The sequence below is a fragment of the Agrilus planipennis genome, unplaced genomic scaffold, assembly GCF_000699045.2.
Source record: "Agrilus planipennis isolate EAB-ADULT unplaced genomic scaffold, Apla_2.0 scaffold10, whole genome shotgun sequence".
NCBI lineage: Eukaryota > Metazoa > Arthropoda > Insecta > Coleoptera > Buprestidae > Agrilus > Agrilus planipennis.
Window position 1 is genome coordinate 2,968,568 of NW_020442465.1, and position 25,874 is coordinate 2,994,441.

General features: G+C 34.0%; 1 protein-coding gene across 1 annotated transcript in view; it reads right to left on the reverse strand.

Moving 5' to 3' along the window:
* Nucleotides 1–25,162, reverse strand: part of LOC108734071 — a 37,752-nt gene extending 12,590 nt beyond the window's left edge. The window contains exons 1-7 of the mRNA XM_025981038.1: nt 24,963–25,162; nt 14,391–14,550; nt 8,201–8,301; nt 7,111–7,242; nt 2,967–3,137; nt 563–803; nt 164–443 (exon numbers count right to left, since the gene is read on the reverse strand). Coding sequence (XP_025836823.1) covers nt 164–443; nt 563–803; nt 2,967–3,137; nt 7,111–7,242; nt 8,201–8,301; nt 14,391–14,550; nt 24,963–25,097 — 1,220 coding nt within the window. The 5' untranslated portion in view covers nt 25,098–25,162. The remainder of the gene's footprint in view (nt 1–163; nt 444–562; nt 804–2,966; nt 3,138–7,110; nt 7,243–8,200; nt 8,302–14,390; nt 14,551–24,962) is intronic.
* Between the last annotated feature and the right edge of the window lie 712 nt (nt 25,163–25,874).

Genomic DNA, 25,874 nt, shown 5'->3' on the forward strand with positions numbered 1-25,874 from the left:
TTTTTATTTTTTTTTAAATTTCTTCAAAAACATTTAACAAACCCTCACACTTCAATTGTCCTTTACAGTTATGAAAATTCAAAAAGGTGTATGTTGTTCGGCATTATATGCCTTTAGCATAAGTATATGATAATCGATGAATAATATATTGTATATTGCATACGTTTGAGATGCTTGTGATGGTTGAATGAAGTCGGTGACGGAAGGAATGTCGAGAGAGAATTTCTGTTTACTACTGCTACGGGTCGCTATAGAAACATCGAGATCGCCAGGTTCGGTGTCTGACAGCTCGGTCTGAGTTTCTTGAGCCATTTCAGCTTCCTTTTGCGTTTTCCAACGGTTCCAGTTCGCGTCCAAAAGTTCCATCATGTGCGATGAGAGTGTACTTTCAAGAAACCGGTGCCATTCCGAAAAAAGAGGCGCGACAACATGCTCAAAGAAACCTGAAACAGAAATTTTTATTCCATTATTATCAAACAAAATACGTTTTACTTTTTTTTTATTAATTTTCTGAAATTCTGGGACTCTATTGAGTAGGTTTCAGATAGTTTTTTTTCGTTACCTGTTTGAATTTTCGCAACTGTAGTCGACTGCCTATCACACATAAGAGTGACAGGAAGGTTCAATTGACGCTCGTACTCTCCCTGCCTGAAAAATTCATCACAGACTTTTAGGCTCCACTTTTTGGAAATTTCCCACGGTCTGGTAGGATTGGAAATGTCAGCACACTTGAGTGCTATTTGCAGTATGAACAGTCTATTTTCGGCCACCGTCAGGTCTAACGTATCCTCATCTAGATGTTTCTAAAATAATACAATAATAAATGATATCTGTTTACTTAATTACAATTCGAAAGTAATATGTTTACTATGTAACATACATATATATGCCAAATTGGTAACGGGCAATACAACTCAATTTTTAGCATCTTTTAGTTTACGATGTTTACTATCAATGTTAATTATTAATAATTACCGTGAGGTAATTGCCATGCATAATAACTTGACGGCAAATATGTATGTAAGTTTCGCAAATTAATACAAAAAATTGAATTGTCTGCAAAAAGACAATTAAACAAAGTAAAAAATTAGAAACAGTAAATATTTATTTCCTTTACACTTATTAGTATGAACGCAAATATTTGAAAATGTTTAACGCTTTTATGTTTATGATGTTTTTTGGTTTCGAAATTATTTGATTTTATAAAATTTAAAAGCTTCACCTTCAGAAATGTTTGTTGCTACTGATAGATAATTTAGCATATTTATTTTTTGTAAATTACAAATTTGTAAATATTTATTTGCGCCGAATAAAGGTGGAATGTTTAATTTAATTATTACTAGGCCAATTTTTCAAATTTAATGAACAAATTTTGTATACTTAATTTAATTAATAACGTTTTGCTCTAAAATTTCTCACACCTTTAATATTGATTCATTAGAACGTGATGCACACAATAAAATATAAGATCATTAAAGGATTATGAAAAACTCTCATTTCTTGTTTTTTGTATTTAGCACAATTTTTAGTACAAAATAAAAATATTTCGACGTTTTTAAGAAAGACGTCAAAGGAAGCCAAACGACTTGTTCAGTAATTTTGGTGAGAAACAGGTACATATTTGGTCAATATCCACAATAGTTTGACGATTAACTATTTAATAATATTTTAAATTCGCATAAATTATGTTGCGATTCTAAAAGTAATTATTTTAAGGCAAAAAGACGTCACCAATTCTTTTATCTCTAAAAATGTTTTAATAATAAATTATTACGTAAACAAAAAAATGTATTCGTAGTTTTACCGTAAATCAAGCGTGTTTTTATGCATTATCTTATAAATACCTTAATTAATAAATTCTTTACAAATAGAAAAAGCAAAAAAAAACTACAATTTACTTTAGTGTTTTATAATTCACTTACGGGTGAATTAGTAGTGAGTAATGCATAAAAAGATACAATATATTAAATAATAAACGTCATTTGTACCATAAGGATTCTTTCCTTTTTTTTCTGGTTCAGAATCGTACTAATTAGCCAATAGCCAACAACATTGAATTTAATGTAGACATTCGATAGTGTGAACCGAATGAAAACAACATTATTCTGTTATCCATTCGTGAGCGAATGTTACAAACTAATACCTAATAAAAGAATATAAACACCTTTGTATTTCTAAGACCATAATTTCTTGTGTAACAGATTTTACCCTATCGTGGTCTCATAGCCATAATCACGATTATGAATTAATGACTTGAATCACTCCCCAACGAAAAAAATTCATGGGGAAAAGCAAAGGTATTCCATCATAACAGTAAGTCACTTACGGCAACTATTAAAGAACGCAGACCCACTCTACTTAATGCTTTAAAAAAGTGTTTTATAAATTACTACAAATAGCGTGGTAAACGCCATCTGTAGTAAACTGTTATCTTTAGTAGAATTTGAAAATGTTTGTTGAGACTGTCACTGTTATTCATTTGAATCTTATTGAACAGTTTTGAATTCCACTGCAGCTAGCAACATACAACAGATGTCGCTTACCACGCTATTTGTAGTAATTCATAAAATGCTGTGTTAATGCACTGGGTGAACTGATGCTTTTTTGAATCAGGTCCCAAGGCCTTCATTGGTTGGTGTTGGAGCGAAATGTTGGAGTCAATCAAGACGGTTTTTGCTGTTACTTTCTAAACGTTTCGCTCCAACTCTAACCAACGACGGCCTTTAGACCCGAAATAGGATACCGTCAATCCACATCACCCCACGGGCTTCCAAAGTGGGTCTGTGTTCTTACGGAACAGTGTACGACGTGCTAATGAAATACAATGGAATCGAAATCGTGATCCGCGTCCGACACAAACTACTAAGAATTCATTTGCTCTATTTGGTTATGTGCCATCACGTAGACCGTAGAGAATTCAAAATAATTTTGATTATAAAATTTGAATTAAAAATAAAAAAAATTACCTTAAATTTCGTTAAAAACTCTTGCTGTCTATTGATGTCTGTAGCCAAAATTAGCTCCCTTATTTGTTCTTCTAGTTCTTCCTTATAAGCTATTAACTGATCCAAGACTCCACTTTCTAATAGACAGCCAATTGCAGATCTCCAATGATGATTTTCCAGCACAGACATATTCTGCAAAAAATTATAAAATTACACAATTATATTTATTTGAAAATACTAAACAAATTACAAATTCGCAACTTTTCATTAAATTTTTAACAATTTAATAATGAAAATCCTAACACTTGTCTCAAAATTTGCAATGAATACAACGCAATATATGCGTACTGTAACTTATTATAAAAGGTAATAATAATTTCTTTGCTAAAATACATCGTACTTTTGGTAAAATTCAAAAATTAGCAAATTTTTAAACGCCTGGATTGTATTATTGATGAAGTTGAATTCGTATGCGTCATTTGTGACATCACTTGTAGGAAAAACCAATGAACACAATTGAAATGTAGATTGCCACACTACTGAACTTTATTAAATTATAGTCTTGTAAACACTTTTACTAAAATAAGTAATGTTTTAACAAATAAATAACTCAAAGCCATTACATTATTCGTAAAGAAAACTTTTTATCTCTAAATCTGATCACATATTTTATAACGTTAAATCAATGTTAGCTTTATTTAATGGTATCGCTCATAACGAGATTATATGTATACAAAAAATTATTTAAGTTAGCAATTACGAAAGCTTAAAAAAGTAATTAAAAAGAAAGATAATTAAATAAACTCATTCATATAATTTTGATTATCTTGACAACTGCTTTACTACGTCCATGATGTGTATGGTATTCATAATTATTGAATAAATATCTAGATAAATATATATCAAATTAATTTATATACATGTGACTTTAAAGGAATGATATGTAATTCTACGTAAGATTTCACGTACATATTTCTGAAGTAAAAAATCACATGATTAATAGTTGGATCGTTTACGCAAATAATTTGAAACAAATATGCATTAATAAAACGTTCAATTGAATATGCATGTGTCTGTTTATGCTTTATTTTTTATGTTAAAAGTAGAAACGGTAAAGTTTTTTGATCGTCTGCTGTTATTTCAAAATTATACATTCTTTTAGCTCATTTACTGTGCCATCATTTTATATTTTAACAGGGAATTAGTAGAGACATGCATTAGTGATAACCTCATAAGTAAAAAAATTAATCCAAACCTCTTATATAGTTTTATCAGTTTTAATTGATAAGTAGGTAGGTAAACAAGAAAAATATTAATCAAATGAACTAAGAAAATAATACACCTAAAACAAACACTTCAATCAACAGTTCACTAATGGTCAAAACGAAAACGAAAATTAAATTATACAATATTAAACATATTCAGCAATGAAAGGAATTAAGATTTCTCGTATTATCTGCTGGGTTCAGATACTGGTAAAATACATCCCAATAGTGCCCAGATACCGGATACAGGATACGGATACTTTTAGTTGCAAAATGAATAATGAATAGCTGTATTCGGATATTTTTTCTGGATAACGGATATGGATCCTGTTTGTATTACAATTTAATATCCATACTACGAGCTGGCTGAAAAAAGACTTCCACTCTATCTTCCGGCATAGTCAGAAAAGATTGTAGGCCAACCAGCCAAACACTTGAAAGTTTCTTTTTTCTTGTCTCCCACTGTGATATTACTATCTGTCAGATAGATTTACAGCAGGAATAATGAACTGTATACGTGAAAAGATACGGATTCTTTATGAACAATCTGGCAAATAAGGATAAGAGATATTTCTCAAAGGATTCGGATACAGCACAAGTAGTATCCGTAAGTCAAAGTATCCGGATACTACAAAACTCTGGTGTAAAATACTTTTCCGGTTCGAAATCTTAATATTTGCAAATGTTGGTTAGTTTATCGATGTTCGCTAACCAAATAGTGGGATATAAATATGTAAAAATATACAAGATATACATTCTTGACCGAACCTTTCTTTACATTCAGATTTAAATATCTATCGGTACCGCCCCATGTCTGGTGAAGGTGGTACAGTTCGCTAATATTAAATAAAATTATAAAATTACAACTTCAGGCAAAAATCGTTCCAAGCAATTTTCTTCCAGGTATGTTAAATTAGGGTTAGGTTACACTAGGTTAGTCTCTTTTTTAGCATTTGATCTTTTATCTTCACTTTTTCAAAGCTAAAAAAAAAAACGCTTTGGTCATGTACCAGTTGAAACACATTCCTAGGTTTGGTAGTTATCCGGCTGGATACCGGATACAAACCGTTTCATCTAGCTGATGAGGACATCTATAAATTACGTCACACGTATAGGGGAGCGAGGTCAATGAAATGTGACAACAGGGAGGTTATAATTTTTGTAACGTTACATGTCAAAATCTAAAATATTAATGCGAAATTTATACGTAAACACAAATCTTAAAATTATTATGAACTCGGTCTATATTTATAAGGTTTATGTCTGTTTAAGTCGTCGGCGAGTGCACGCTTTTATTTTAATTATTCCTAAATATAACATCGAAAAATATGTGACGTCACACCAGGTGGGGGTTCACATATGTGATCACCTTTTACAAGGACGGGGAGGAGGGGTTAAAAATCATAAAATCTGTGTGACATAATATGTGAACGGCCTCTAATGAGAAGGAATAAATGTAAAACTATGCGTGGAGAGGCATTTAATTAAAAATTTCTTCATACGAACGATGTCAAAATGAAGACCAAAATCGATGTGTTGTGATGTCCAAGTCGTCTCAATATTTACAACATAAATACAATTATCTTATCAGTTTGTACATGTAAATAATGTTGTGTCTATATTTAATTTCAAAGTGCAGACTTATTTCTATCGGATACGCATTTCTTTTTTCCGATCCAATATTTTAGCAGTTATCTAAGGTTTTTTTTTTCATCAGAACGATCGACGTCTGGTAGTTTTGATCAATAATTGACCAATAACTTGTTTTAAACATGTTTGATGTTTAAAGGCTGATTCACACATGTAGTCCGTATTCATACCGTGCTTCTTCGTTACACATCAAACATACATATATGTTTCAATCTGGTAGAATTTGGTGAACAGTTTTAATGTGGCAATCATTACGTTCGACTGTAGTGGTTATGATGGTATCTGTGTCCGTATCTACTTACCCATAATATTTTTGTTATTTTTTATTATTGATGGTTTTATATGTCTAATAACAATTTGCTTATTGATTAAATATTACTGATCATCTATAAACTGCCACCAGCAATTATTATGAGAGAGTATAGTACACGCATACAATAGGCAGGCCATATTTTTTGTATAAATAAAACATTTACTATCAAGTAAAAGGTAGAAGTAAAACCTTTTGCTACAATTCGTACTTATAACCTATAACTTGCAAGGAAATGCTTCGGATTAATAAAGTAAAAGGCACAAATTAGCCCCTATCGATTTCAACAAACTAGTTGAAAATAAAATGCATTGTGCAATCAACGTGTGCGTTGAAAGTTAGCAAATTTAAATTGGTTCGTACAATAACGCAAAAATATTATTATTTTCTGTACAGGTGACACGCCTGCTCCACGTGTTTCGGGATACGCGCCAACATTCTCCTTCTTCAAATTTAAATAACGTTTTAAAATCTGATTCTTGTGGTGTACATCTTGGTTTGTAGTATTTTCTTGTACGTAAATGCACCATATCAACCATAACAAGTACAACATTGGGACCACACAACTAAAGATTACTTATACAAGTCCTTTTAGACAGATTTTAAAACAAAAACAGTCCTACAAATACATAAATTTTTTCGTTAGAAGCTGTGATGCCAGGGCTGCTACTGAAAAGTTGAAACGAGCGAGAAAAGTTGTTGTGAACCTAGATTCCTTTTTTTAGAAGCAAATCCTTTACTTTTCGACCAGAAGCTTCTTTTTATAAATACAAATTATGTTAAGCCTTTTACTTTAAAGCAAACCCTCCAAGCAAAATCTTTTCCTTTGCTTCTTTTATTTTATTTTGGAAGCAAAATGTAAGGCTTCTTTTTATAAATACCATATAATTGTTAATATTATTATTGCGTCGTGACCCGAGACAAAGAAAAAAAAACTTACGTCATACAGAACAGCCAAATGATTTTGAGTTTGTATAAGGAAATTTTGGTTGACTCCAGGATGGTCCAAGTCGTGAGCCACCGCTCCAATAAGAGCTGCCATTATTTCAATAGGTTGCAGATGTTCTTTGATCTGTAACAAGTCAAAACGTTTGTAACGACAAAATTGCTACTTTATGCTTTTTAGAGTGACTTTTTCGTTATCATTTGAAAACTTATACAAATAAAAAAAAACATACAACGTGTAAGTAATTATACAACACGCTACTGAAGTGAAACTTCTTCAAACACACAAACATACCGGGGTAGGGGTTAAGGAATTGGTTTAATGGTATTATTTGTACACCATGCTTAGCACGGGTGCAATGCTGATGGTAAATAAACTATAGAATGTCTTTATATACAACAATCACAGCTTTTTTGTCATTAGACAATACAAATCGGCCGCAACCGCTATGTCCCTGCATTTTAAGTCTGTAATATCTTCGAAAATATTCATTTAAATTACATGCTGTAAAGGGCCGTATTGATCTATACTAAATGCACAATGTATTTAAAGTACTTATTGGATAAGGATTAATGCTGTATTGCTTAAAATCACTTCGTAAATAAGCCATACTTCTCATAAAAAGTAAAGGATAAAAAATTGTTATTTTGGGTTATTCCTAAGAGATAGACATATACCATCGCGGACTTTTTTGTAAACCTTTTTAAGGTGTACAATACTGTAGTATATTATTTTGATCTATCTCGTAGGGTTCAGCCAGCGTTTGCAATGTAAGCGCAAAAAAATGTGTTTATTTACGACATCACATTACAAACCACTAAAATTATCAGTGTTCCTCTACTACATTATGCATGTATTATGCATATAAACCTTCCTTTTGAATTACTCTATCAATTAAGAAAACCGCATTAAAATTCGTTGCGTAATTTTAAAGATCCCAGCATTAATAGGGACAGACAGCGGGGCAAATGAGTTTCATGATTTCGTTACATAGCAACTCGCATGAAACGAACTTACCCTACCGTGCGTAAAGAAGTTTCACTTCAAAAAATTAAACAACAAATATTATCGTATCGAATCGTACCTTGTTTTCCTGCAGGAAACAGTGCATTGCTTGAGTGACATCTGTGGCATGGATAGAGTTGTGATACGGATTCGTGTTGTGGTAGCCTTCTTCTATAAGAGCTAATGAGAAGAAAATTAAAATTTACGATGTGTTTTTAATAAGTCAGTTTTAAGTATATATGGCAACTATTATTTATGTATTTACTAGATATTACCGGCGGCTTCGCTCGCGTTGATGTCCTAAATACGTGTCAAGGATCATCGACGACTACATAAAACTAATTTTTTCTATCCCTCGGGAATAATGTTGTTTTTCTGGATCAAAGGTACGCTATGTCCTTTTTTGGTTGAGTACTTAAGGCGTGAAATCGACCACATAAAATTAATTTTTTTATCCCTCGAGAACATTATTATTTTTCTGGCTACAACGTATCCTATATCCTTTCCTGTATTCCTGACAATGTGTGTACAAATTTTTATGATGATTGGTTGAACAGTTAAGGCATGAAAACGTAACAAACAAACTTAATTTCGTATTTAGAATTTTAGTTAGGATTAAGTGGATCTAAAAGCAATCGTAAATTATCAATTCCAGTTGGGATAACTTGCTCCGAAAATATCATCGAAGTTAATGGAAGAAAACACCTGTTAAAAAATATTCTTCAAAAAACTGAATTTAAATATTTAAAAGATCTATTCTGAAACGTACGTATGCGTATAATGTTTTTCTAGATTCTCCATTTTTTAAAGTATTTTTGCAAAAGATATTAGAATAAAAACATAATAACTGCATCATAAATTATATGCGTGATTTTAGATTTGCACTTTTATAAACGTCTGTCAGGCATATAATGCTATGGATATTTTTAATCCTTCCAATATAAATTTTAATTTTAAATCCAAGAGACACAAAAATTTGGACAACAACTGCTTTAATATTAATTTGAAATCATTTTTTCTATTTTTTATTTACCCACTACAAACTACCTCAAATAATTGAGGGAAAAATTGTTGCTGTTGTCACACACCCCGGCGGGGGTAAATAAAAAATTGAAAAAATTATTTCAAATTAATATTGCATATTAATCCACTATTAAGTAACTAACAATGTCATAGGATTTCATATATTTAACAACTGTTTTGTTTGATGTTTTAATAAGATAATGTTTAATTTTCCTCGAAAGACATATTTTGGACACTGTTTTTTTCTTTACACTGCAAATTCAAGTGCGTTATTTCAACCCATAATAAGAGCGTAATTTTTAATAATTCACGAGATGTACGTTATTTTTATCTGTATAAAGTGTGTAATTTTCTTGACGCCCAACATAGGTGTCAAAACAACTCATTTATATGAATTGTATTTAATTTACACACATTATATGGGTTATTGAACGCATATGATCCGCGTTTCATATACGAGGGTGGATTGATAAGTTTCCGGCCTAACCAAGAGATGACGCCACTAGGCCTACCTTGAGGTGACATTCTATAGTACCATCCTTGGATAGCTTGTAGCTATAGTTTCAGCCCGATCTCCTTGCTAGNAAAAATCACCCTCCTTTCTCTCATCCGCTTAACTCTTCTACCATTACTACACTGTAAATTCAAGTGCGTTATTTCAACCCATAATAAGAGCGTAATTTTTAATAATTCACGAGATGTACGTTATTTTTATCTGTAAAAAGTGTGCAATATTGGTTATTCATAATTGATTGTTCATTTAAGGTTTCAACTTCGTCCGATGTGGTTCTAATGCACATCGTGGTGAAGCACCACGATTGATAACATTTACAAATGAAGATAATATTGCTGAGGCTTTTATTGCTGATGAAATTATCAGAGTGTCTATTTCTGATCCAAAAACCTGTACATCAGTCAGTGGATTGTTAGCTGCATACTATGTATGGCACAGAGAATTTCCTTCGGCTTATCAGGGTATACTTGACTATATAACCCATGAGGTGTATGAAACTCCATTAAAAAATAATTCAACAGTTGCAAAATAACGAAAACAATAAAAACGAAAGATTGAAAATTGCTTGAATAAACGAAATACCAAGGCTAATGAATTGATTTTTATACAAATCTACAATTCTTTTAAGTACTACTAATTTTATCTTATGAAGACTGAATAACGTTAATTATTCTTTTAAATTAATTTCAATGCATTATTTTTGGTTTGATAATTTATATTCAGTCAATTTCATACTTTCATGTTTTCAGTTCTATCTAAAAACCCAAGTGTAAAATTGAAAGAAATAAATGCTTATTTGAGGTTATATTTCATGCAGCTTCTCTAAAATTGATACATTAATAGCGCGTTATATTATTATGTTAATGCATCGATAATGTGTTTAAATAACGCACTTGTAGGGGTATTTTAACGTGGATGAAGTGCATTTTGAAATAATTCATATAAAAATGTGTAAAAAGTGACTACATCCAAATAACGCACTTAAGTGAGTTAAAATAGCGCATTTACATTTACAGTGTATTTGTACAACGTTTTGGCTGAGTTTACCTCCAGCCGTTCCTAAGCGTAATTTAGCGTCAGTGGGATTAAATCTAACTAACTTCAGCCTTTAAAAATTTAAATTGATTTCCTTAGAGGCGTATCAATCATCTTTTCCTGCTTTTCTATAATATTTTATAGAAAAACGCAACGTTCGGTCGACGACTGACTGATCGACAAACATACCGTAATTAAAATTTTAACGTTGCTACATTACGAAATTAAAGAAAAACGAATGAGCGAAGTATCCCCGTGACCTTTGTCCCAATCGCAACCGGAATACAAATTATATTTCGTTACGGTCCTGTTTAAAAAAGTATAAAATGTGTGTCAGTAGCCTTTTAACATGTTCGCAGAAAGTGTATAATTAGTACGACATTTCTTTCGACACAAAGCAATAATGTGGAACGACGTGTGGGCGACGAAAAAAACAACAATAATTCACATTTTACTGCCGGGTCGTTGTATAATATTTTGCGGTATCCGATGATTTACAAACTTTAAAAAAAGATCGTTAAGAAGTCAAAAATGAATTTAAATTGTCGGCATGCCAAGAAGATTATACGAACGAGGAGAACGAGAATCGAATCGACCAGAATTAGCGTGTTCACTGTTGAAAGAATGTATCTATGCTAATTAGACACAAATTACAGGATTACCACAATTCTTACGTAAGTTAATAGGAATTATAACGGACCGCTAAAATACAGAAATTAATAAATATGGAAAATAGAATAAAAAATTGCCAGTTTTTCAATTCTAATTTATTAATTAGGTGCTTTATACTACTATTACACTCTACAGGGAAGGCAAACAGTTCACCGAACATGAACATAAAAATTACACATTTCCTTGTCAGAATTTTGTTTATATAAAAAGATGACTGAAGGTTTTTGTACAAATCACCCTAAAGATATTATGTCGTTTCAAAAAATGATGCTACTCATTGATGATTAAAGAATAAATAAATAAATAGTTAAAACAATTCTGAAAACCACGTGTACACCGAGACATTCTTTTATCTTTACACGCTATACACGGGGAGAAAAAGTAGGGAAAGAGCGAATATAAAGATAGGAGACGAAAAATTAGAAGAATTGGCTAATTTTAGATATCTAGGAAGTCAGGACAAAGGAGTAGTAGGGACATAAAGCAGAGAATAGCGCAGGGTCCTGTCGCCTTTAATAAAAAGAAGTCACTTCTATGCTCGCGAACTGTTAATTTGGAAATTCGAAAAAGGTTGTTAAAGGTGTATGTTTGGAGCGCGGCGTTGTACGAGTGCGAAACATGGACAGTGGGCGCGGCGGAAAAGAAAATGTTAGAAGCTTTCGAAATGTGGTGTTACTGGCGACTGATGAGGATAACGTGGGTAGAAAAGGTTAGAAATGAAGAGGTATTAGAAAGAATAGGAGAACAGAGGACTCTATGGAAGTCAATAAGAAATAGGTTGGTAGGAAAGAGTGGAAGTGCGTGTCGAACCAGTCTTAGCACTGACGACCTTATGTTTTGTGATACAGTACAACTTCTACTTCAAAAGTCGAACCTCAATAAGTCGAAAACCTCCAAAACTCGAAAAAATGATTTGTTCCGTTCCCTTCAAGTCCCAAAACCTCCATTACTCGAAATCTCAACCCTTTATTAGTCGAAATAATCAGTGAGTCCCTACAAGCCATTTTCGTCCATATTTTCCTTCTATAACTCGAAAAATTAAATTGGACCTCTGTATCTCGAACATAACATTGTTTTATTTTAGAACTTTTACAACTCGATAATTTGAAACTTATTACGTCTATAGTTCCAAGAAAACTAAGTTATCGACTTTAAGGATTTGCCGTCAATGTAAGTACACCAAATCTTAACCTCTACAAATCGAATCAAAATTCTCCATAAGTCGAAAACTATAATACGAATTCTTTTAGCGTTTCCCTTGATGTTCGAGTTATAGAGTTTGTACCGTATTATGTTTTTGGGAACTCATGTTCTACTACCTTGATGGTTTGCGTTAAAAACGTTTCTTAAAAATGCCTCAAATTAGAGACGTAACGTTGGTGTTGGTTTTGTTACAAAAAATCTATTTGACCCCTGATCGGCTCTGATTTTATTTAATTTAAACAATTTGCATTATTCACTGCGAAATATAATTTTTTCATTAATGTGTTAATCAGTGGACATATCAAAATAAAACTAGATGAAACAAAAGATAAGTTTCGGCGGGTATCAAAGTTACAAACAAATTCTCTCTGCACTGCTAGATAAAGAATTTACATAAATATTAAAAAAATATAACAATCGCTTGTGATCGAAATTTTTTTTTTAAATCAAATAATATACTTTGAGAAAATACCACAAATGGCGCGGTAAACGCCATCTGTACTACGATGCTACATTTTAGGATTGCGTATGCTCCAACAAGGTCCATTTAAATATATGGATATCTACTTGCTGAAACGAATCCCGGCGTAGCTAACTTAAACGTGATAGGCACGTTACCACAATCGAATAAAATAATTTAATATACTTTGACTTATGAAACAATCACAAACATAAAATTGATAAAATCGGGACAATTGTACGTATTAGTTCCTAGGTTCAATTCCTGACCGATGTAATACTTTATTTATTTTTTACCTGTCTTAAAATGGTAGCATACACATTTTGATTACTTCCAATTATAATTTAAATGTAGTCAGAATGTTAAAAAAACAATTAACGTAATAAATGTCGAAAAACACGTTATCAGTGGCGTAAGTAGCAAGTTTTTTTTTATGTGGTCTCAAAATTAAAAAATGAAATTATCTAGTCATCAAGCGCTAAGTTATTAAAATATTATGGTATTTTGTATTTATATTCAAATGAGTACTTTAATTTATAGTTAAATTACCATCTTTTGGTGGCTTTATCTTTGACCTGAAAATACCCATATGATGGTCCGAAAAAACAAATTAAAATTAGAAATTTTTCCAATGCTGCAAAAACAACCGATTTTTGTTATGCAAAATTTGTCAAGATTGTTTTTAATGTAGAAATCTACATTTTATTTTCTATCATACAATCTAAAGATAATATAACTAACATTTTTTCCTCGTCATAAATTAATAATAGCCAACATTAATAACATTGCAATACACAAATGATTTGGATTGTTTATATTAATTAAACGATCGAACCCCGAATACCCTTAACCAGAATTTTTAAAGTAATTAATTCTAGGATTTGAAAAACCATAAGTAAGAGATGTAATGCTACTAATATATAAAATAAAATCCGGATTTACACTGTTTTAATCGTTTTTGCCCCGAGATTTCGACAATAAAATGCTTATTTCTAAGACTTTATAATAATTGATCTTATTAATAAACTAGTACAATTCATCTAAATTTAGAAGGAACAGCGTTCTACAGTTCTTTACTATGTCTTTTAATTGTAAAAAGATGTGAAAATTACTCGGCGCAAAATCTGGACTATATGGCGGATGGTCAAAATTGTGCTACAGTGCGATCGGGCATTGTCAAGATTGAAAACCACGTTGCACCGAGTAATTTTCGCCTCTACCGACATTTGAGGTAATAAATAGATGCACAATGCTTTTCCACTAACGAAGAACTTCAGAAAGCTGTAAAGACGTACCTAATCTCAGTGACCTTTATAGATAGCGAACTATTTTAGCAAAAAAGCGAAATGATTTAATACTTACTAAAAAGTTTCCATACGTGAACAACTTCCAGCTTGAAATGTTCGAAAAGACCGTACCAGTGAAAAAGATGAACACAAAGGACTGGCAGTGAACGACCACCGGCCACGGTCTCCAGAGTAAACGCGTTAAAAGCCCATAAACTAACTTTGTCTAAGATATGCTGAAACAAAAGAAACAGTGTGCTATTATTAAATTATATTACCTTTAACCCGGTTCAAAAAAATATAATAACGAACTAATAACTCTGTTTTAGTTTAATTTTAACATTTTTTTTGTCTATTTTATATTATTATATTGGAAATTACCCAATTCCAAAGAATGTTCTTTCAATTCAATCTTTTTATTATAATTTTCTCCTGATATCTGTACATACAGATCAAACAGCCTCTCAAAATTTCATCTAGAAATATGAATTGTTAAAAGTCGGTCAAACATTTCGAATATTTTTCATTTTAACACTGAGCGACATTTAATTATTCCCTCCTAATTATGTTCAAGGCTTTCACGATAGATGGCGCGAAGATGCAGTTTTCCGAAACAGATTTCCGCGGTCCTAGAACGGCATGTATCGACACACCACGTTGTGATTCGTATCGACAAGGTTCGGTGCAATTTGAAATTTTATGTAAATATTCTTTGGGTAGATACTCTATTAAATACCTACCTTTAGCAACATCTTATTCAAAAAATAGTTTAAACACGAAACTACAGTCCATTTCAATTTGTTAGAATTGTGACCTTGAAGAAATCTGCGCGAAGATAAAAAGAATACACACTAGGCGTAAGCAAGACAGAAATAGTTGGAACAAGCTGGAACGAGCAGAGCTCTCGGTGGGAACTGTACAGTACTAGACGAAAATGTTTAGCAATTTCTTAAAACAAAAATGTATATAATTTAACAATAGGAAACAAAGCAAAAGTTTTATAGGTGTGTAGAACGTTAAGTTAATTCACTTGTTATTATTTTTGGCTAAATATGCTTTTAAATAAAGCATATTCTTAAAATTTAACGAGGCAGTTTAAATGATTTTGCAAATGGTACTGTACACTTTTGCCTAGTTCTTGCTCGATGATCGGTGGAGAAATGAGCTCCGCAGACAAATATGATTGAATTTGGAATTATGCTACAGCGCATCCTAATAAAGGGATTTTCCACGACAGGACTGAGTTGAAACCGTTGAAATGACAAAATCATACAAAAACGTTATCCTGAATCAAAACCTGATATACCAACACCGAAGACGATTTATTTAATAACAAACTACTTTTATTAAAATATTTTATTTATGGGGGCAATAAACGATTGATTGGATTTGTTTTGTCGGTCAATCTGGTATTTCTATAATTAACTTTGTGATAAGATTGTGAATATATCATCCATTCCCCTATAAATAAAAAAAATTGTATTTGTTTACCTTTAAATGTGTATGATTGTTTGTAAATAACGGTACGCAAAAATGGGACACCACTTGTTTATTTCTTTCTTTTCGAATGCGTAAAAACGTACATTATCTTATCTAGCAGTTAATTCCACCTGCAATAAACAGCTCTATAACTGTCGTATGTATTGTAGGCATACATATGTATCAAGATCAAGAGAGACTTTTGGGAATTATTCCTAATTCAGTAAACAAAACTGGAAATGTATCTATTTATATTGGTTTTGTTGTTTTCGATATTTATCAAGGAATTTATTATTTATTAATATGTCAAGGGCGTCGATAGCTGTTTACATCTGCACAGATATAAATATATATGCAATATATTCAACAATAAAAATTAAACAGGGAGGTAGGAGGTGTGTGTGTGTACTTCGACATTCCCTCATACGAATTTTTAGATTATTTTGTCGAAAATTGACTCGAAAACACCAGCAAATATTTTTAATCGCTTCGCGGAATATCCCCCGGACCCAAAATTTTTGTAGGCCAACTTTTTTATTAATTTTCATATTGAATATTCTCACGAATTAAATAAAAAGCAGACGGTTCGTAATTAAATTGACGTGTTTTCCGGTTTCGATATTGAAAACGGTCCATTTCCCAGAGTTTTAGCAGGTAAAATATTCGCAGGTCACGTTAAAATGAAGCCACTCACGAAGTTTCAGACGAGTGTCAATAATTTAAAAAAAAAAAACGGTGAAAATTGTTGGAAATTTGCAAACTAAAAATTAAAATTTTTTGGTTTAGTGTTTAAACGACTTCTTAAACGGAACTTTATGTCATTGGTGCTGAGGGTGGCATTTAATGTATAGTCCGATAGAATTAAGCGTACGGCATGGCCTGGAGGTCTAGATCAGGGGTCGGCAAGCTTTTGAGTCGGAAGAGTCGAAAATTACAATTTACAAAATTTCGAAGTTTTTAAAGAGCCACAAAATTTTTTCTTGTCAACAATAAATGGTACTCGCATTTACATTATTATTTTTTGATAAAAAACTAATCTATTTATTCATAATAAGAATATCTATTTATTCTTAAGAAAAAATATCTATTTATATACAACACTAACTTGTACTTCAATAACAAACAATTGAATAAACAAATTCAATGGGAGCCATGGCTTTGCATGGTTATTCAAGTAGAAAATTTAAACTTTACTAAACAATGTAACTTGTAGTTAAAATAAAGAAAGGAATAATAACATACATTTGAGCAAACAAATTCAATGAGAGTGTTGGCTTTGCATAGTTTTAAAAAGTTTGGATAAATTTGGCTCATAACTTGTTGTTTTAAGTCTCAAACAAGACTCTAAATTTGTTAGTTGGCTTCTTACTTTACTTTTAATTATATTCATGCAAGGGCTTGCTCGCACGAATATGTCGATCCGAAGATAGTCAACACATCACATGCTAGCTTCTTCACCTCACTGTAACAATCTGGAAGACTATTGGGACGCGGTGAAAAGCGAGTACAAGTGGCTGAGAGATAGAATCAGTGCCTAATCCTCGTTAATCAATTCAGAACGATTTTTAAATGTTTTTTTTTTTGATAAAATAAATACTATTTTCATATGAAACTGAGCCGCAGCTTCACATCCAAAGGTTGCCGACCCCTGGTCTAGACCATTATTAGCATTCGGGAGGAGGCTGGTTCGATTCCAGGTGTGTCTGTTTTGGTCTAAGTTTTTCTGTGGTTACCTTGGATCATTTAGGCAAATGCTGGGGCTGTAATATTCCACAGATAAATCTCTCATTTCGTCCATCTCATCTTTCTCACTCGAATCACCACACACCCATTCCCACGATTTCTGAAAGGAGGCTGAAAACCACCAGCATCATTGGCTGCTGGGAATATAAACACCCAAAAGTTTTTTAAAGTTTTTTCTCTACTCTAGATATATACCGAATAGCTATAACAACTGAGTGTTTTACAACGGTCTTTTTTGAAGAGTAGCTTTTTATTGCTTCGAATTTAGCTTTCGCCAATCTTCCTAGAAAATTACTGCAAATTGGTACAAGTTTCTAAAACACGCTTTCTAAAGCAATTTCTAAGAAATCACCCCAAGTATCCAATTCTATACCGAGGGTATATCTACCCCTGGAACGGGATAATGTGGTTACTTACTTACTTACTTACTTACTTACTTACCTACCTACTTACGTACTTAACTACTTACTCGCATCGACTTGTCTTTTTACAAACTAAATCTTATTGTTCTCAAATCATTACAAAATCGTTCATTCCTTATCAAATTGTTTTACTCAATTATAATATCGGTTCAGAATATGCCATTTAGAATTAATTAGTGAATTAGTGAATAGCAATAGCCTTTAAACGTTTCAATAAAGATACGAGACAAAGCGTGGACTTATTTACGAGGTACTCCGATTTATGCCTTCTAAGTCTTAACCGCGAAAAAGGGGCCCTAAAAAAACTTTTTCCGAATAATTACTTATATGGACACGACAGGCGTAAAGATGAGCGGTGACCTCTAACCTGATGTTGAGAATTATCTTCAAGGTCATTTCAAGATAAACTGCATTCTTGAAATGCCATCAATACAGTAGAGGTCACCATTGCCTGCTTCTCTTTAATGTAATTGAAGAGATGATCGGCTAAATATCCTACCAGTTACAGATTAGAAGGTTGAAAATCGTGGACTACTTTGATTTAAAGCTCAGAAAGATTTATTTGAAGTGAAACTTCTTAATCAACGGTAAGAAGAAAATAAAACCGAAAATTGTATCGTCACGCGTCACAGTGTCACTCGTCACACGGCATAAGTGACCCCTGGTGGATATGTCCAAAAGGAGTAATTTTAACACTGTTAGTAGCAACCAATAATCCGACAATTGAAATTTCGGCAAATTGTCAGTAGATGGCGCCTACGCTGTACTGTATATGTATTGCATATGCGTTTGTGTTTGTTTTTATTTGTAATTCCTCTTTGCAGTTTTGTATGGTGCAAGTGTAACAGTATTTAACAAAACTAGATCAATATTCCGCATTCGTCTGCTCGAAATACAGTTGTATTTTTCTGGTGTTTAGTACTTAGTTAATGCAATTGGGATCCGTCAAATGGGAGGAGCTAAAAAAACATGGCCGACTTAAGGGAAAGTTTTAAACAGAAGATAGAGTTTTATGTGCAATTATATAATTATAAACATTATTTATTTGCGATAAGTATAAGTGCAATTTGCGATTGGGCTGGCACGAATTCTAAACAAAGAAACTTTGTTGAAGGAGAAAGGATTTTAAAAGCTGGTCGCATCATAAAATGTGGGAAAAATGATAATAAAAACAAACTAACTTTTTTTTAGATTTGGCACGCGGAGAAAACATTGCTGGCTCCATTATCAATAATGCAATAAATTGTTTTTAATATAGAAATTAGTAAAAATTTAACCATTTACTGTCAAATCACTACTGTATGCGTGTATATCTTTCCCTTAAGTTATTACGATGATTTACTACCAGGTGGCGCACCTCCATTTGACGGATCCCAATAGTTTAAGTAAAAAATACTACTATAATATACAATCTAAAGAAGTTTCACTTCTCGCGTGTGTACCCTGATACACGCTCGCCCCTTTTTTTGACCTCGTGCCCATGAGAATTTTTGATTAGAAATAAGTCGTAAAGAACGTTACACTCTAATTTTGCGATTTTGTATAAAGAGTTTCCGGAATCCTTTACTTCTATGATGGATCGTATTCGATCGATTAAATTAACTTTCAAAAATATATGAGTAAACATTCGCAGAACACCCGTTTCATTAAATTAAAAACCTTTACTAGTACACACTATGAAAGTATATGTTTTTATGTACTAAAAATGAATAAAAAAACTGGCAACTTTTGTGTTGTGGAAGCGCATCTTTAAACACACTCGGGAGCTTACATTCCTGTCTGAATCGGTTATTATATTGTGGAAAATGTCAGTTACGTTTACGGATAATGCACCCCTGAGTCGTGAACGTACAAACTGCAGATGGACGTCACAGCGAGGGAGAAAGAGAGAGAGAGAGAGAGAGAGATCTCGAACGAATGAGGGAAAACGAAAAAGGGTGCGAGTAAACGAGGAAAGCGGCCAAATGCAACTTGGTTTTGTCGTTTGCATTACCCGTAAGGCTGGCACAAAAGACAGACATAATCCACCCACATACGTATTCTAAATTCTACTACATATCTCTCCCGCCGCATGGTGACTCAAGTCATAAGCATGCATGAAATATAAAATGCAGAAAATGTAGGACGCGGTTTAGCGCACATACAATACACAAAGACATAAGTCACGTTTAGATATTTTATATTACTACCATAAATACCTATGCATCCACATATGTATTTTGATGTTAAACAAGACAAGAAACTATCTGGTTGTTCGGAAAGTCTTTTCGTTTTTTCCCGACAGAGGATTTAATTTTATTCTTTTGCACCCAACTTCACTTTTAAGCCGTATAATTTTCATATGCTTTGAGAGCTCATATAGCAAGGCTCGTGTGTGAAAAATTCCAATTAATTCTACGCAGTTTTGGTTGGTGCCCTTTTAAATATGGAGAGCGATAAGCAGCATTTTCGACATATCTTACTGTTTTACTACAGAAAGGGTAAAAATGCTGTTCAAGCCAGAAAGAAATTGACTGATGTGTATGGAGAAGGTGTGTTGACAGTACGCCAGTGCCAGAACTGGTTCGCTAAATTTCGATCCGGCAATTTTGATGTCGAAGATGCACCACGTTCGGGAAGGCCGGTTGAAGCTGATAAAGACGCGATAAAGGCATTAGTTGATGTGAACCGGCGAATAACAACACGTGAGATCGGATTGAGGTTAAATTTATCAAATTCAACAGTTTATGACCACTTGAAAGGCCTGGGATTATCCTCGAAGCTCGATGTATGGGTTCCCCATGTTCTCACAGAGAGAAATCTGTGTCGCCGCATTGACGTCTGCGATTCGCTTCTCAAACGTCACGAAAATGATCCGTTTTTGAAGCGCATCATCACTGGGGACGAAAAATGGGTTGTATACAACAACGTCAAACGCAAGAGGTCATGGAGCAAAAAAGATGAACCGGCTCAAACCATTTCCAAAGCCGATATTCACCAAAAAAAGGTGATGCTGTCTGTTTGGTGGGATTTTAAAGGAATCGTTTTTTTTGAGCTTTTACCGGATAACACAACGATTAATTCGGAAGTCTACTGTCATCAGCTGGACAAACTGAATGATGCACTTCAACAGAAAAGGTCAGAACTAATCAACAGGAAAGGTGTAGTGTTTCACCAAGACAACGCGAGACCTCACACAAGTTTGGTCACTCGCCAAAAGCTTTTACAGCTTGAATGGGATACAATGCTACACCCACCATATTCTCCAGACCTGGCACCATCGGATTATTATTTGTTCCGGTCACTCCAAAATTTTTTAGACGGTAAAACCTTCACCTCAAATGAGGAGGTCAAAAACCTCCTCGATCAGTTTTTTGCCAGCAAAGACCAAAAATTTTATGAGCGTGGAATTATGCTACTACCAGAAAGATGGCAAAAGGTGTTGGACTAGAACGGTCAATATATAATTTAATAAAGTATTTGTTTATTATACGAAAACTGTCTTTCATTTCCACAAAAAAAACGAAATGACTTTCCGAACAACATATACAATAAAACGAAGGTATGTACCTGCTTTCCTCCCACAAATATAGATTTATAATACGCAAAACTAGGGGACCGAAACTAGCTTTATGCTAGTTTTTATTGGAATGTAGAAGCAGAATGGAAGTGCCTTAAAACGTATCCAGAGTCAGTAGAGAGAACGAGATTAGAAATGTGTAGATAACAAATGAGACTGTAAGTTTAATTAATAGTAGAAACACAGGACAGATGAAAAAAGGTTTAAAGCGATAAAGGGGTAATCATTTGGAAGGTGGTAAAAAAACAGTGGATTGATAATAATAAATGAAAGCTTGAAGCAGGTATAAAAACTTATGGGGCTTAAAATTTAATTAAAGAAAGGTTATGTAGTAAGTACCTGTCCAAACAGAGGCAGTGCATCGCCATCTGGGGTGTATTTGTTGTTACTAAAGTATTTCAATTTGTCTAACTGAATTGGCAACGCAGATTTCATACGTGATAGGTACGTAAGCCAATTAATAACTTCGTTTAAGTTCTTAGTTAGAAATTTATCGAAAATACTATACTTTAGTAGTAACAAATACTCACCAGGTGGCAATACACTTCCTCTATTTGCATTTTACATAACCTTCTTCTTTAGAAGCTCCTTTATTTTGTAAATAATTTATCCAACAGGCCTTTGGCACGAAGGTCTTATTGCCAAGTTCATTGCCCTCAAAACCCCACAATTCCTTATTGCGATTATTACATCCTTTCTTTTTAACAACCCTTCGTGTCCGCGTTGGCTCTGCTTCACCCCCAGCTAACCCATCACGGCTGGCGTCCCCCAAGGCTCGAAGCTGTCGTCCCTTCTATATAACCTCTTCTGTGCAGACTTGTCGTCCCACCCGTCAATTCTCACTGCCCTTTAAACAAAACAATCCTACGGAGTTCCACAAATATTAACAAATTTCTGCCTCTGCTCCTCAACTGGTATCGAAAATGGAAACTTGCCATTAACCAAGTCCGAAGCTGTCTTCTTCTTCTACAGTCATGATTATCAGAAGCATCTGCTCTTACGCCAGTCCCATCTAGGGTGGCACTGACTCTCGTCGTCTACAAATACTACAATGCACTTATATGCGAATTCTTTATTATTTGTTCCGCACTCAACTACCCGATGCTGCAACCAGATTCGAGACAAATCTCAGGATCTCAGTGTCAAGTCACCTAAGCCCGTATATCTAGACCTTTTCCGACTTCGCCCCTATATCAAAGGACCGTTTCAGAAGGCGCTGTCACCTTCTCTCCGGAGCTACTCACTTTTTGCTCAAGTCTAGTTTCGCTCTTTAGCCCGAGTGCCCACTCAATTTTTTGAGGTGGGACACCGATTTTCGTCCACACCATTCCTCCCCACAAAACACTCCCTCTCTCCACACATCCTTAGTCGGTAGGCGCTTCAACGAATCCGACACTACCCCCCTTTAGGGGGTGGTTTTTGAAGATTTCCCCTCCTCGAGGAAAAACTAAACAAAAAAGTAATTTATCGAGATTGCCCTTTGCGCGTTGATGAAAAACTTCGAAATCACGAACCACGTCTGGTCTGGCGCCCCCTTGACATAGATTCCACACCAATTGGTGCATCCCCCCTTGCCTTCTAGATACTACTATAGGTCATCAGTTACTCCGGAGCATTTTTTGTCTGACGATATTTTTTTCTCGTCTCTAACGAGCACCTTTTAGCCTCCTGACTAGCCCGAACTAGTATGCCCTTGCGCCTCAACCTTGCCTTCACCTACAAATGTGCACCATCCCTAATGGATCAGGTTACACATCCTTTCCATGTGCAGCTGCTCTGCCCTAGCCATGGTCATTCAAAAACGACTAGTGCTGACCGTGGTCGTTTAAAAATGACCACCGATAACCGCAGCCGTTTGATGAGTTGTATAAAACAACCACCTAGCCCTCCCCAAGTTTTAGCATGTTCATCAGGAATTCATCTTTATTATTTTGGAGTTTCTAAGTTCTCTTCAGCATCAGAAATTAAAAAAAAAAATTACTAGTTAGGTCAACCTCGCATAGATGGGGTTAGTGTATATTTAAATAAGGCGCAGCAATGAAATATTTAGATACCTCATTTGTAAAACGATATTTGTAAAGTATATGTTTACTACCTAGCTACTTCCTTAATATCCCTTCCATGAAGGTGCACTGAAGCTTAAACAAGAAAAGCAATAAATTAATTATAACGGCAATTAACAACCGTTAAATGAGCCACAAATTACTGTTAACTCTGGCAAAATTATGCAGGCAATAAACGGAAAGCTTAAAAGCGCAGCAACTGCAGGTAAATGTAGCCGAGAGCTCTAAGAGAGATTTAAGAAGTTTAATTTACAAGAAGCTATAAACATACATGTACCTGTACATATATTGTAGGTATGTATAGGTACTTAAGTTACAGTGAATGTAAAGAATTTGAAATTTGATCCGCGTCTGACAATTTCAACAAAATACTTTAGACATGCAATTCAACTTTCTACCTCGTGCCAATTTTTACATTTCTGAAAAACCAGAACCCTCTATTTGCAAACAGTAATTTAATCTAACTGTACCGCTCTTTATTCATGTTTGTGCTTCTACTATGAGAAGAAAAGTTTTATCGAACTATCTCGCTTATTTATTATTGATTTCCAAAACGCCATCTACTGCTTCTACTATTTCCTCATTTCAAACCTTTTTAATCCACTCTGTATTTTTAACACCACATGTAAAATGCTTCTACGACGACTTCAATATAGTTCTTCGTCACTTATTTTTATATTAGTTGTAACCCTACTTTTACATACGAATATTTTGTTTTATTTTTACTAATTTTTATACGACACTCTTCTATTAATATCGCTTCCAGCTATGTCTACCTTCTTGTTACTATTATGTATGACATCTGCAAATCTAAGCATGCTCTATTTTTGTCTTTGCATGTCTATCCCTAAAGCTGTCGTGTCTTTGATAATATTCATCACAACAGTAGATAGTAGCGGTGACAAAGTACAACCTTGTCAGACTAAGGGGGTATATTACACACGGTGCGTGGAGCGGCAATCCACGCGCGACATATCTAATGCCATTGCTCAACCCGTTACACACAGCGTAGATTGCCAATTCCCCGTCATTGTTAGGAAAAGGACGCTTCTTTACGTTCCAGGTAGCGCCGATCTCATTACACGGTGCGTGGAGCGGCAAACCATGCGCGACGTCTATAATGTTAGACAAAACGTAGATTGCTAATCCACGCGTAACGTCTATAGTGCCAACGATCAACCAGTCACACAGAGTGTAGATTGCTAATCTAGCGACATTGCTCGGGAAAGGACGTTCATTCACGCTCAAGGTAGCGCCGATGTCGTTACACCGAGCGTGCATCGGCGTTCCACGTGCCAGCAAATGGGTTGAATACGTCACGCGTGGATTGCAGCTCCACGCGCCGTGTAACAGGTGTTTTGTCATATATTATGATTTATTACCTGTACTTGTCCGTGTGATATATCATCTAATATGGCATGGTCCTGAAGTAAGGACCTGGTAATGAGTTTCTTGCGACGTCGTTTGTGCATTGTAAGGAAGCGTCCCGTGCACGCCGGAAGGGGAGCCGAACCCATGGCGTCCAACAGGATCCAGTCTTCTGGTGAAAAACTTTGATGTAATGGTGGCACCTCTGAGGGAGCTGAAACAATAATACCATCATAAATATGATACGAAAGAGCAATGTTTGTATATTATACACTTTAAAATATGTAATAGAAATTTAAAATAAATATATTTTCAACTCTCAAAATGTTATCCTCAGTTAAATACCATAAATTAATTTAAATTCAAAAGCTAATTGTAGAGACTATATTCGTTAAGACAGCGGTCCCCAAATGGTGTTCCGTAGAACCCTGGTGTCACAGGGATTCCACGAGATACGACACTTCTTGTCCTAGTTAAAATACACAAAATTCTGCGAAACTGAATCATTCCGTATTTAACCATAAACGAACATCTTATATTGAAACTGAAAAATTCCTTGAAAAAATCTTTTTCAGAGGAGTCACCCAGTCACAGGATAGCCAGTGATTCTAATGGTAACTATGTTGGAGTATCAGAACTCGATACATATTAAGAATTCATCCTCCTTAAAACAAATATTCGAATCAGCTGATTCAAATTTGAATGGCCTTTAAGTAGATCAGACTTAATAATGAATGCCCTGCAATCGTTGAAAAGGTTATCACGGTTCCTGTTTCTATTTATTTCGACTTAAGATTACAGACGAGCTTTTCAGTTTAGGCTTACATTAAGAACAAATTCAAAACTAGACTGGATACCATTCCAGATATTCGAATTGAATTGTTTGACATTAAATTAAATTTTAACGCTATAATAAGCAAAAATGT